The sequence below is a fragment of the Equus quagga genome, chromosome 9 (genome assembly GCF_021613505.1).
Source record: "Equus quagga isolate Etosha38 chromosome 9, UCLA_HA_Equagga_1.0, whole genome shotgun sequence".
NCBI classification, from domain to species: domain Eukaryota; kingdom Metazoa; phylum Chordata; class Mammalia; order Perissodactyla; family Equidae; genus Equus; species Equus quagga.
Window position 1 is genome coordinate 13,892,560 of NC_060275.1, and position 13,285 is coordinate 13,905,844.

General features: G+C 39.5%; 1 protein-coding gene across 4 annotated transcripts in view; it reads right to left on the bottom strand.

The window, feature by feature from the left end:
- The window catches only part of LOC124245060 (serpin B7-like), a 79,354-nt gene that overhangs the window by 46,971 nt on the left and 19,098 nt on the right, over positions 1-13,285 (bottom strand). The window contains exon 1 of one of the 4 annotated variants that reach the window (XM_046672187.1): positions 2,713-2,868. The exons of 1 other annotated variant lie outside the window; for it this stretch is intronic. In XM_046672187.1, coding sequence (XP_046528143.1) covers positions 2,713-2,820 — 108 coding nt within the window. In that variant the 5' untranslated portion in view covers positions 2,821-2,868. Of the gene's footprint in view, positions 1-2,712; positions 2,869-3,014; positions 3,068-13,285 lie in introns of those variants that run through there. 2 more of the 4 variants (XM_046672188.1, XM_046672190.1) reach the window with 2 other exon arrangements.

Consider the following 13,285-nt stretch of genomic DNA (forward strand, 5'->3'; position numbering starts at 1 on the left):
AAAATGGTAATAATCTGTTCTGCGCTAAAAGGCAACAAATTGGCATTTCCAGAGTATTCCTGAGGAATCCATATTCTGCACTTTGGAATTCAAGCCCTGAGAACATCACTGAGGCTTGAGGCCATAAACGATGCTATTTTTCAAGGTCAAATTCAGCTACTTTCAATTCACTATAGGTCCCTCTCCTCAGTTATGTCCCTGGGAATATAGGGTAAGAAAATTGTTCACACTCCACACACCTTTACTCCAAGAAAGAACATCTATGTTCTTTTAATAGTTATCCAGAAAAATTCAAATTGATTCAATATAAAATCCATGTAATCCAAGAGAAGAGCAGTTGCAGCTGTGATGGGAGCAATAGGATACACCCCTCCCAGAAAAGGAGGAGGCGGAGGACAAGAGACGGGAGTTGGGAGATGCAGGACAGCATTACCCAGTGAGTGATACTGGCAGTGCCTAGGGTCCCCAAACTTTTCAGGAGCTCAAAATCATATTTTACATCTGAAAAATAAGTATCGCTTCTAAAATATGAAAAAAATGATAAGATTGAAATTAATGAGTATACAAGTAAATATACTAAATTGAAGCATAAGTTGATTTTTATATTAAATTTAGTGGCATAAGAAGTTCCTTAACTTTAGGGAGAAATTGAGTACTAGATTCTCTTTCTTCAAACAATTTCCAAGACTTCATGTGATTGCTGAAAATCATAGTCAGTGAAATTAATCACTCTTAGGAAAGTAACTTTAAAAGCAAAATCTTAATAATCCTTTCCAAATATTTACAGCAGAAGTTATATTAAATGGAAGATTGTGGGTATATTTCAATATATTCAATAGAGCATGGGCTAGAACCTTTAAACTAAGACCTGAAACACTTAAAAATGACCCTGTTTGGGGACCTGCGTGTGGTCCAATGGGGTTGGGAAGGTACTTGCTAGTATCATATCCCAAAGTACAAAAACACACTTTGATAGATTTTTCTTGGGTCAAGCCCCAATTCTTCTTGTTGCTTTACAAATTTATGTCTTATAATTTTACCTCCTGGGGGAAAAAAACCTTTCATGTTTTTAAAAATCATTCCTTAAATCACTTTCTAAGCAATAATCACAAATTTTCATTTTCTAATCTTTTAATCATCCTGGTGACTTTTCACAAAACTACCATCATATATTGAAGAGAAGAGAAGCTACACTGAGATTCCTTCACTCAGACAATTGACTACATATTTTTATGGCTTAGGCAAATTTTATGGCAAAGAAACCACACTACACAAATAATCATTACAGAGAAACATGAGCCAAGGCCTTCCTAGATCATTATAAATTCCCAAGCAATGATTTTTAAAATGATAAATGGCACTACATAATATATCCTCAAATGTTCTTCTACAGGCATGTTCAGGCACTTTGAAAATAAATATCAAAAAGTATGTTCCACCTCACATAATTGTTTTTATTATCTTTCTCTATGCAGGTGCACTGTAGGTTCTAGACATGAAAGCAAAATTATTTTCTCCTCTGATATAAAGTCTGAATTCCACTGGCAAATAGATAACTTATTTAAGGCTGAATTACTTGTTTTACACCCCAAGATTCCATCAGGTGACTGACAGATGAATAAAAATTAGCATTAGTTCCAAAATTATGATTTTCCTTTCTCCTGTAATTACTTTTCAGCGTTTAAAAAAATAAAAATAAACAAGGACCAAGAAAAATAAACTAAATTCAAACAAGCCAACCATAAGTACCCCATGATTTGGGTCCCAGTTAAATAACTAAAGGAAATTGAAAATGAAAATAAATTACGTTAAGCTACAGAATAAGATGTCACTACCATACTACCCACTAGGGCGTCGTCTGGACACAACAATGAAAGGAAATTCTTTTCAAATCATGAAAGAACTTGACTTTAGCTTAATTTTTCACTTCACTAAAAATATACCATAGTCTTAGATTGCTTACATAAATATTTTAGCTTAATATACAGATATGTAATTAGTTTACAGTTTTCAAGTTAACACAAATTAACAAAAACTCATGAAGGTTTTTAAATCCCAAACATCAGACTTGACAATCTAAAAGTCCTTGGGATCCTGAAGCTTATTTGCTTATACACAGTATATTTCAATCCAAGAAATTTTTTTCCCTTCCTTCTTATCGTCAACATACTATTTGTGTCAAAACAAAAGAACATATATATTCTCACTAAAAGTTTTTTAAGTTTAATAAAAAGCAAGAAAAATAATTTTTAAATAAAGCATAAAAAGGGAAAAAATTCAATAAAACCTGAAATTATAATGTAATATTTCATAAAGCTAAACTTACACCTAATTGATAAATTATGTGCCTTAAATGTTTGATCAGAATATTATCTAATCTTAGGATAATTTTGTCTGTACAAGGAAAAGTAATCATATTTCATGGCACATTATTGGGGAAAAAAACCTGTATTTACCAAACTTAAATACACATATTGGGGAAGAATGAATAACTACTATTGAGCATGCTTAATTTTTATTCTTATCATGAATGTCAAATGTAATGCTATAGGTCAATTACTCCTCTACAGAAGTACTTTCAAATCTTTCCATTTCTTTTAATCAGACAAGGACCTCACTGTGTGATTAAAAGAGTTCAATTCTAATCTCAAAAATTAGTATATTCCAACTCGCAATGCCTTAGATAAGAACACTAGAAATATAAAATCGTACATAATTCCCCAAAGGCTGTTTATCTATTCCAAGATGGAATAGGAAGTGTCCAACTTGTCTCTGATCCCTGGCACACTGGTGCATGCCGTTCTCCCCATGACACCACATACAGTCAGCCGTAGCCAAGATGTAAAATAGAGAAGCTGCAAACAGGACCACGCGACAATTTTGGTGTTGTTTGATGAGTTTAGACTCTCAGCTACAGAGAAGCAGCCATTGCTCTAGCTCTCTCCTTCTCTCCCTCTCCGTCTCTCACGCAGTGTCTGGCTAGATGTTAAGTTGTGGGCTTCAGAGATATTTACCTTACTCTCTTCATAGAGGAAGTTAGCAGCTGGTTGGGTGAGTCTGAAAGATTTCCTTGCGTTACTCTGACATTTAAAGCCTCTGACTCAGACACTCCCTACTTCCTTTTATGATGACCATGGAAGTTTTAAATAATGTCATCAAAATGCAATTACTTTCAGGCTCTTTATAGAACAAACTAAAAGAAATGTGTGGAGTATGAGCTACAGATCCTATTCAAAGTAGTCAATAGATATTTTTTAGTGAACCAAATTTTAGCATGAAATTTTATTTAATTCGATATTAACATCACATATCATTTTCATGTAGTGTATGTAGATATTCACACGTAGTGGTACAACTGGTATTTTTATATATGGAAAGGCATGCTTTTCTAAGTCAGTCACTGATTTTTGTTATTGTCGTTTGTTGGATTCCTCCTCCCCTGATTTTGGTATCTAATGAGGAATGCAGCAGAGCCTCACCTTCAGCGTGTGTAAACTTAACTATGGTACAGGAGTGTGAGTGGAGTCCTAGAGGAGTGGAGAGAGTAAGTGCTGGAGAACAGTGGGAGCAGAAAGCGCTGCTCTGGCTGGAAATTGGGAACTGGAGGGAGGGAGACGAGCTGACTCTTTCAGGAGTAGGGTTTTACTTTACGTAGTGTTTCTGACTTTACACATTATTCCTTCAAGCATTTGCCTACCCTGCCTTCATCTTAATTGTATGTTTTAAGGCTGAAATGGAATATCCTGACCGTTTAAAGTTCTCTAAGGTAAGTGTCTCATTAGAGGGCTAAATGTGTTTGAACATATTGAACACATGGCAAGATATCGACCTCCACCAGAAGAGGAAGATGTTAGTGAAAGAAACATTGAAAACTCAACAAACAGCAAAAAAATGAGAAAAAACATTGTAATTATTAACTCCAGAGAAAACAAAGATGACACAGTGAAATGTACATATTACATTTTACAGCTGAGCTGTGGATAACATTCTCTTAGTTGTAATGATTTAAATATTAAGTATTGCGCTAAATAAGACCCCTGATATATCTCTGTAGGGATATTAGGAGGAGGAGGTTGGGGGTGGAGTGGGGAACACAGCATCCTTCTGTGAAAGAAAGTCCACGGATAGCCTCTGACAGTAAAAAGCAAAAAAGAGCAGCACGAGCGTGTTATTTAGATGCCTGGAGGAAGATACAAGGGGGGGCACCAAAAGCAATTGAGCTTGGAGGTAAGTACACAGCCATGAAATCACCAGGACAATCAATCCGACTTCACTAAAATGTTTTTTTCAAAAAAAGCAGTTGAGAGTTGTTGTTCCTGTTAAGTGAGAAGCAGGGTGGAGGTGGGGGGAGAGGCTGCTGTTGCACATGATATGCTTTGCAGTCTTCTTTGGACCTCTCATTACTTAGATCGCATGTAAACTTGAAATAAATGAAGGATAAAATACCAGATCTAGGCTTAAATTCCAGCGTGGCAACTCTACTAGCTGTGTGACCTTGAGCAAGTAACTTAATTCCTCTGAGCCCCCGTTTCCTCATCTGTAAGATAAGAACTCAGATCGATTACATTATATTTATATTTATATTTTCATTTTAAAATATATATGTGTGTATAAATATATATTCACCAGTATGATGTTCCATGCAGGATAGGCCCTCAGTAATTTTCATTCCCCCCTCCATGCCCATCACAACCATTTCACCCTTGTGACATTGTGTTATATATTATTACCATACAACATAAGAAGTTGGATCACTTTAGCCATTTTTATATAGTGTTTTACCTTCCAGAATCTGGGGTTTTACTGGGAGATTTATCCCTCTAGCGTGATAGTGCCATCCCTCTGAGGCAAATAATACAAGGGCTTCTGCATCAAGATTTTCATTGTAGGAGGAGGCTGGAAGGCTTTGGGGAGTAATGGACAGTTTTGAGTGAAAGCTCAGAATTGACACAGTAGGGAGAAGAGATGACTGTCGGCATGGAGATTGATGCATCAAGTGAAGGAACAGAATGACCAATGAGTCCCGGTTTGCCTGAGGCTTTCCTGGTTTCTGCACAGACAGTCCTGCATCCCAGGAACCCCTGCAGTGCTGGTGGGCATCCACTGCGACACATTCCCTCCCTTCAGCCACAGTTAGTTTCCAGAGCTTTGTCGGAGCCCTTTGCTTATCTACTACACCCCAAAACTGTGATCTGCACCAGGACACGGTCATTCAACTCAAACTATCTTAAGACACACAGAATGTATTCCTAACACCCAAAATATGCCCTCATCTGCTCACAGACGCCCAAATTCACCCTAACAGGAGACATGGGGGTCCATGTCACAGTTGGCAGTAATGTTTAGGAAGCAAATAAGTCAGGAACAAAAGAATACACACAGTACGATTCCCTTTATGAAAAGATCAAGCCGGGCAAAATGGTCTTTTTAAGGATGCTTACATACGTCCGTAGACTATCTTAAGGAAATGACTGCCTCTACTTACCTCTAGTTGCAGGGGGGGAAGGTTGTGTTGGTAAAGGATGGCAGAGAGGATTCAGAGGTTCTGGCAATGTTCTATTTGTTAAATTGTAGTCATGTATTGAACACACTTTGATGTATCCAAGTTTTATTTCATAGTTTTTAAAAGTCAATCAAAACAAGATAAAGAAATAAAATGCTGCAGAGATAGGCTCACAGCTATTTTATATAACTGATAATTGATCTCTTCCTGAGAGCGAGTTTTGATGGAGGAGGGGCTGGGACGCTGAGCCGAGGATAAACAGACAGGCAGTGAGGTAAGGACTAGAATGACAAATAAAACCAGAAGGATTGACAGACATGGTGCACAGCAGAGACCAGGGGTCATGGCAGTCCCTCCAGCCACACAAAACCTAACAAGATTTACTGGTGGTGATAGACGGCTGCCTCCTCACCAAAAGCAATTCCTCCACAGAAGCGACCTGGAGAGATTGCAGGCCTCTGCACATGATCATCAGCCGTTTTCTACAACTTTCTTGAAACTCAGAAGCGGGCTCACCTCTCACCTACAGCAGCAGAGAAGGGGCAGCCTATTCGAACATACGAATCAATAATGCATTCATGCCAGCATCCTGGTACACAGAAGCAGCGATGAGAATCTTATCTCCTTTCTCAAAGTGATCTGGTCTCACTCACAAAGAAGATGTTTCCATACCACTCTGGATGGTTCAGCCCTAAATGTTTTCCCCACTCACTTAGGAAGGTGACAAAAAAGAGGTGAGGTGGGAGCCTAATTTACCAGTATCTAATGAAATGCAGCAAGCATTTCTAAATGGATTTTTTTTCCTAAAAACCTTAGAATTAGGTTTTAAAGGCTGCCATAGGGTGTCCACACCCCACCCAACAGCACCTGCTTATTGACATGTAGACCTAGCTTCTGGGATGGTTTCCCTGTGACTCAGAGGGAGTGTTGTCCCTAAAGAAGCTTATAAGCATTCAGCCTTTGTGCCAGGTTTCAAAATAGTATTTGACTAATGCGATCATTATAGGGTTCATTCCGTTTGTATGTGAATCAGATTTGAAGAGGCAATTTGCCCATCTTTGTTCCTTACAAAGCCAATGGTTTTAATGTAACCAGACAAACAAATTTCAGGATCTACAGTTATTATCATCCTGTCTGATAACTATCCTCTCTTTGCGAGAGGGAGCATCAATAGACTGAAGCAACACAACGGAGACCCTGTGAGTTTAGCAAACAATTTTACCGCAATTTGTCATTGATCTCCTGTAGCCTAATTTCTTTCAACCCTATCCTGTGTAAATGTGCTTGGAATAAGGACCCAAAATAGAATTTCAATACGATGTTTTCATCATTCCTGAAACTCAGGTGTTCATCTGAACCTCAAACTATTTTGGCTGGCTTCTCTTTGTACTGTTCTCCATCCTTCCCCTACTTTCTCTTCTTCCCAGTTTTCTAATCTCACTTGGCTTCTCTACATCTTACCTGAACTAAGCAGCTCATAGGAGTTGAAACTTGAGGTGTTAGTTCATTGTCGTCACCCCGCCAGCCTCTTCTCCACCCTTCTGATATGGCAATGGAAAGCCACATACACAACATCCAGATCCTCCCTGCTATAAGTACAGGTTAGAGTTCATTGCAGTGGGTTTGCCCCTTGAAGAGTGGCCAGGTGTAGGGAAAGGTATGTTAAGACCAATTGATTGCTCACACCTTTGCCATCAGAACATGCCACACAGGGGCATGCATTGCAGTCTGGGCTCCAGCATCACATGGCTGAGCCCTATGTCGCACCCACCTGCATCTGCTGTGCACAGAAGGAATGGCAAGCCTGGTTCTTCCTACTGAATGTTTTCCGAAGCATAGCCAGTGCTTACCCACATGACTGGGTCCTCCATTGTAGAAAGCTGTTGGAATCTGAAGGTAGCGTCATGTTACAGTTGCTTATCAATTTTGTCTAGTTTTGCCTCTTTCTCAAGAAGAAGGAGATCCTGCTGGCTTATCCAAAGTCAAATAGAGTAGTCATTGTTCACTTCCATGATGGTTTATGAGCAATAAAATAGTAGAGGAAAATAAAGTCACAAATAATCCCTGAAACTTAAACTTGATTTAGCATTGAAGTAAATTTTCTGATGGAGAAAGTTGTTGTTAATATGGAAAATATAAGCTTACAAATGGATTTTCTGTACTCTGTATTCTGATTGCAGTGATCATTGGCTAGAGTGAGCTGAAATATTTGTAATTCTACATCCTTTCTATTACCTACATGTTGTAGGGATTAAGTACTTTCAAGTGGTGAAATGGCTGGTAGGTAAAAGGCAAGGGATTCAAGTGACAAACTAGATAATCCTCCTGGAATTACCAACAGTCAACCATAACTAAAGCTCTTCTCACCATCGTTTTCTTCTCCACTTTAATTCAGACAACCCTCCCACTACTTTGTTTGTGACAGTTTATCTGGAACTAACCAATCCCAAAGTATCATAAATTTGAGAAGCTTACTCAATCATGGGAACTGGTATGTCTTATCAATTCTCTCTTGCCATACAATGGTAACCCAAATTTCCATAGGCCTTATTCACAGTTCATAAATACAGATGAGGTCACATGCATTGTAATAATCTAAATATTACTGTCTCTTCTCCTCACTTACCTACCCAGGACTGAAACCTGTTATGATGTTTGAGGGTTCCTGAGGAAACAAATTTGACCCTCAGCTACAGCCACCACATGCGCCATGTTTCTCTTTTGTTCTGGTACCCCCATTGATGTCCTCCAGGATGCTTGAAGATCCTTCACCTTTGTCTCAATGCTGTTGCTCACTAAGAGAGTACTAGTGTCCCCACCAAGAATACTATTTCCTGGTGCCTTCACAGAAGCCAAGCAGGGGTTAAGCGCCTTCATTTGGTCCCATGAAGAAATAGGAAGAAGGTCTCTTCCCCACTCTCGTTATACTTTATTGCCAGACACCAAGCAAGGACGCTTTCTGTAGCTGCGTCTTCCAGAGCATGTCACCTAAACAGTTTCTTTGGTTGATGCTTATCCTTGGGAGTAGAAAAATAATAGAGATTCTTCTGTGTTTCTTCATTCACCCACTGTACCTGTAGGTACCGATTCATAAATATCCTTCTGATAGGTTTCTTGCTTCAATTAAATTAACAATTATAAATAGGTGCTTGGAGGCGACTACCAAACCATCATATGACCCAAGTATGTTTGTATTTTCTCTGTGATATCACAGAATTTTCTATCTTTAACATTTATATGAAGGCATTATCTGAAAATGTTCTCCTGTTATTATCCTCAAATGAACCTCTAGCCATTTCTTTTTTTTAAAGGCATAATATAAAGTGAATAAAAATGTACACCTTCCCCAACAGAAGGCTGGAAAATAAAATAAACTTTGGGTCTATCTTTGCCCAAAGTCATTTTCTCCTCCAAAATTTGGGTGTCCTACATACGTAGGGAGTAATTTTATAAATAACTAGGGGAACCTCCAGTGTCTAGTAGAGCAAGCACTGCCCCCTCACAGTCAGCATCTTCATGCTAACTCTAAAGGAAAGAGATGTGTTTTCCACATAGCTTTGATGTCAGGACTGCCAATCTCAGACAGTTTTTATTTGTGTCAGTTCTCCAGCTACCTAAACAATTGTTTTGGGGCCGGCCCAGTGGCTCAGGGGTTAAGTTCGCACATTCCGCTTCTCTGAGGCCCAGGGTTCGCTGGTTCAGATCCCGGGTGCAGACATGGCACTGCTTGGCACGCCATGCTGTGGTAGGAGTCCCACATATAAAGTAGAGGAAGACGGGCATGGATGTTAGCTCAGGGCCAGGCTTCCTCAGCAAAAAGAGGAGGATTGGCAGTAGTTAGCTCAGGGCTAATCTTCCTCAAATAAAAATTTAAAAAATTGTTTTTTCATTTTCTGAAGAGTAAAAAAAATTAATCAAATTGAACATGTGGGTGCCCATAATTGTAAAGCTATATATTCTAGAAGCTAGGAGACATACACTCCTTCAGTTCAGAAATGGAGACTTATCCCTCTTTCTTCCTCCATGTATATAATAGTGTCTGACGTTATATCCAGTTGTTGAATTAAGTGTTATGACAAAAAGGCAAGCAAATGAGAGCACTGGGGGAGAAACAATTAGTTGGAAATGGGAGTCTTAAGTAGACCTTACAAATGAGGGGGCATTTGATCTGGATCTTGGAAAACGAAGATGAGACACAATCCAGCAAGAGAGAACAGCAGGAGTAAAAGCTCGTGGGAATTAATATACATGATTTTCTCTGGGAGTAGCAAACAAATACCTAGTAAGGTGGTGTTGATGGGTGGAGGAACTTCAGGCTCTGCTGCTTAGATGGATGATGATGTCCTTAGCAGAGACAGAGAATTCAGCAGTAGGAATATGCAAGACAGAGGGAGAAGAAATAAAGAGTTCTGCTTTGAATATATTGAATTTGAGATGCCCATAGGACACTCAGTTGGAAAAAGTAGTTGGAAATTCAGGTCTGTATATAAAAGAAGTGGTTGCTGGTGACATAGATGCTAATTTGGGGGTCTTTGACACATAGGTGGTAATTAAAACCATGAATGAGATTCTCAGGCAAAGAGTCTAGAACAAGAAGTAGAAAACCACAATGGAAAGCCCCCTGGGAAATTCCTACCTTTAAAGGATAGGCATAACAAGGATCCAGACCTCTAAAGAGTCTTAGAAAGGCCAGGCAACTAGTTGTGGCTAGAAATTAAATATTTGTAGAGGAGTTAAGCAGCATGTTTATGTGACTTTTGAAGTAATGATTGGAAGCGCAAGAGCAGGACAGAGAAAATCAATGGTTGGGTTTTGAGCTATAAATAGTGGTTTGGTGGATTTGAATTTAGTGTTAATGAGAGTGCAGTTGAAATGGTGGACTGTGAAGTTCAAGTTAGACATAGCATGGTAAAGAGAGGGCATGACCTTCTTCATGATTTACCAAAGTACAGAGATTGCTTCAGGACTATGGACCTCAGCACATGGGGTTCCTGCCCGTGAACACATAATGGTGAGCATGGTAAGCCTTTGCAAGCTCAACAGAAAAGAAACATGAGGGCTTGATAGACTATAACACTGTGGACAACATTACGCTGGAAGACAAGATGTTATTAAACACGTTTAATGGGAGCATGAAAGTACACAAAAAGTTCAATAAGTTATGACTGGGGTAAAGAGCTCAAATTTCAAAAATAGATCCTTCTCAGGAGATAACAGGGCCCAAGTGTGCTCAAGGAAATGGACTGCTGAGGAGGATGAGAGGCTACATATTGGATGGGACACATGTGAACATTCAAGCCAGGGATGCATTGGAAGAAAAAACAAAAATAGTAACTAAAACCCAGAGGCCAAAATCCTTGAGAATTCTGAGTAATAACCTGGAGTTTGGCAGACAGTCATGACCAGGTTTGGAAAGAAAGGGTAGATGTAGGTATTTATAGCTTCCAAGGAGGAAGGACAATAAAAGAAGATGATAGGAAAATGCTCTGAAAATGATGGTGGAGAGCAAGGAAAGAGCTCTTACCTTCTCCTCCTAGTCTAAGATAAGGCATACATGGGGAATAAACAGCTTCTACTTGAGACGGGTTTGAGGAAAATGCTAGGAATAAATTCAGGATTATGTGAGGTATCAGTGGAAGAGGCTGCGAACTCTGGTTAGAGCTCTTTTGTCAAGCTGAGCATATAAAACCTACGTGGTGACAGAACACTACCGGAAAGGGCGTGGTGAAGGGTGCTAGGTTCAGAGTGGCCCTCTGAAAAGGAGGATGACTTTGTGGTTAGTGCTGATTGTTCCAAAGAATAAAACAACCAAAACACATATGGGGACTGAAAAATCCCTGTCCTCATGGACTTTTCTGTACTGTTAAGCTTAAAAGGCACACACATAAAAATAACTGGTACTGTTGATGAGGATTATTTTAGGCTGGTTACTTTTAAAAACTGCAGGTGAGAAGGAGGCTCTGAGGAGTAGAATTTACTTACCCTTTGTTAAGAGACATTTGCATTGTAAAGGAAATCTCCATCTGTAAAGGTGCCTCCCTCTCTGCACGAGGAGGAAGCGGAGATGACCTTATCTCTAGAAACTCTTAATGGGGACAGCAAGGACTTAAGTCTTGTTTATTCTGCTTCTCTGGTAACCTCACCACCCACATCCTCTGGGAAGCATAGGACATCCTGACTTAATCCTGTCTGATTTGTATCTAAAGTTATATGACCCCCCAATAACCAGACCCCACCAGCACTGATACCATTTTAACAACTTGTTTTTTACATGTTCTTTCCTTTATCTTGTAAAGAGATAACTCACATACCTATGCCTTAAATTTAGCCCTACCCTCAACCCGCGTTTGCAGCACCTCTTCCTGCCCATGGGTCCTGTCCCCATGCTATTCCACACTATTCTCTGAATAAAAGAGCACTATTGCCAGACCTTGCTCACCGACCCCTCATCACTATGAAGTAGCAAAATTTAGATAACACAGAGCCCAAGTGTATAGAGTTTAAGGAGGCTGCAATCCTTGCAGTATGGATGATGTAAGAGAGGAACTGGGATTTAGAGAACAGATATCTATTAGAATAAATAGAAGTAGAAAGGCTATTCCAGGAGGTGTTCACATTAGAAAGAACTGAAAGTATTAAAATTGATATTTTATTAAGGATTTGATTCAGAGTAATCCAGTGATGTGGTAAAACAAGATATGAGTACAGATGAAACAAGGGGTAGAGATGAAACATGATTGGCCATGTGCCGATTACTGTTGGATCTGGCTGATGGATATAGGGTTTATTTTAGACCACTTTCTCCCTTTCTGCATATGCTTGAAAAATTCCAGAAAAGGGGCTGGCCCGGTGGCGCAGCAGTTAAGTTCTCACGTTCTGCTTCTCGGTGGCCCGGGGTTCCCGGTTCGGATCCCGGTTGCGGACATGGCACTGCTTGGCACGCCGTGCTGTGGTAGGCATCCCACATGTAAAGTAGAGGAAGATGGGCATGGATGTTAGCTCAGGGCCAGACTTCCTCAGCAAAAAGAGGAGGATTGGCAGTAGTTAGCTCAGGGCTAATCTTCCTCAAAAAAAAAAAAAAGAAAAATTCCAGAAGAAATAAAACACAAATAAAAAATTAAAAAGTTCAATTGGGATGATGATCTATGAAGAAAAAAATGGTATAAAATTAAAGCGAATGAGAAAAGGAAAAAAATAAGGACCTAAAAGCAGAAATATACATTTCATGTTCTGACTGCTTGAAGGAGAAAGGGAAGATCAGTTTGGGTACCTTGGAGCACTTGTGTGCAGACAAGGTTTGAGAGTTGGAACAGAGACTGTGGGAGACTGTAGAGGACTAGGCTTATATATTTTGACTCTGTTTCCTCTACCACCACCACAACCATCATCATCATCTTCATCACCATCAAGTATTCTTCTATGAACTCCTAGTGTTTGCAGGGAATACTGTGAGGTGACAAGAGATTTTCACATATTGAGGTATATGGGGTACCTATTCAAGTTCAAAACTGATTTGGCTTGAACTAGAAAGCCTCACTTATGGCCCATCAAAAATACATTGCACATCTGCTTATCCATTAAAGTAAGGACTCTCTCTTGAGATAAAGAATGCATACTCACCCTCCTATGCCCAGCTGGTAACAACACCCTATTGGTAACGCCCTGTTGGTAACACCCAGATTAATCCCTTTCCTGACATCAGGGTCATGTTGACCTGCTAATTTGCAACTGAATACCTCTTTGAAAATGTATCCTAGGTGTGTTTAATGTATCTTCTTTGTT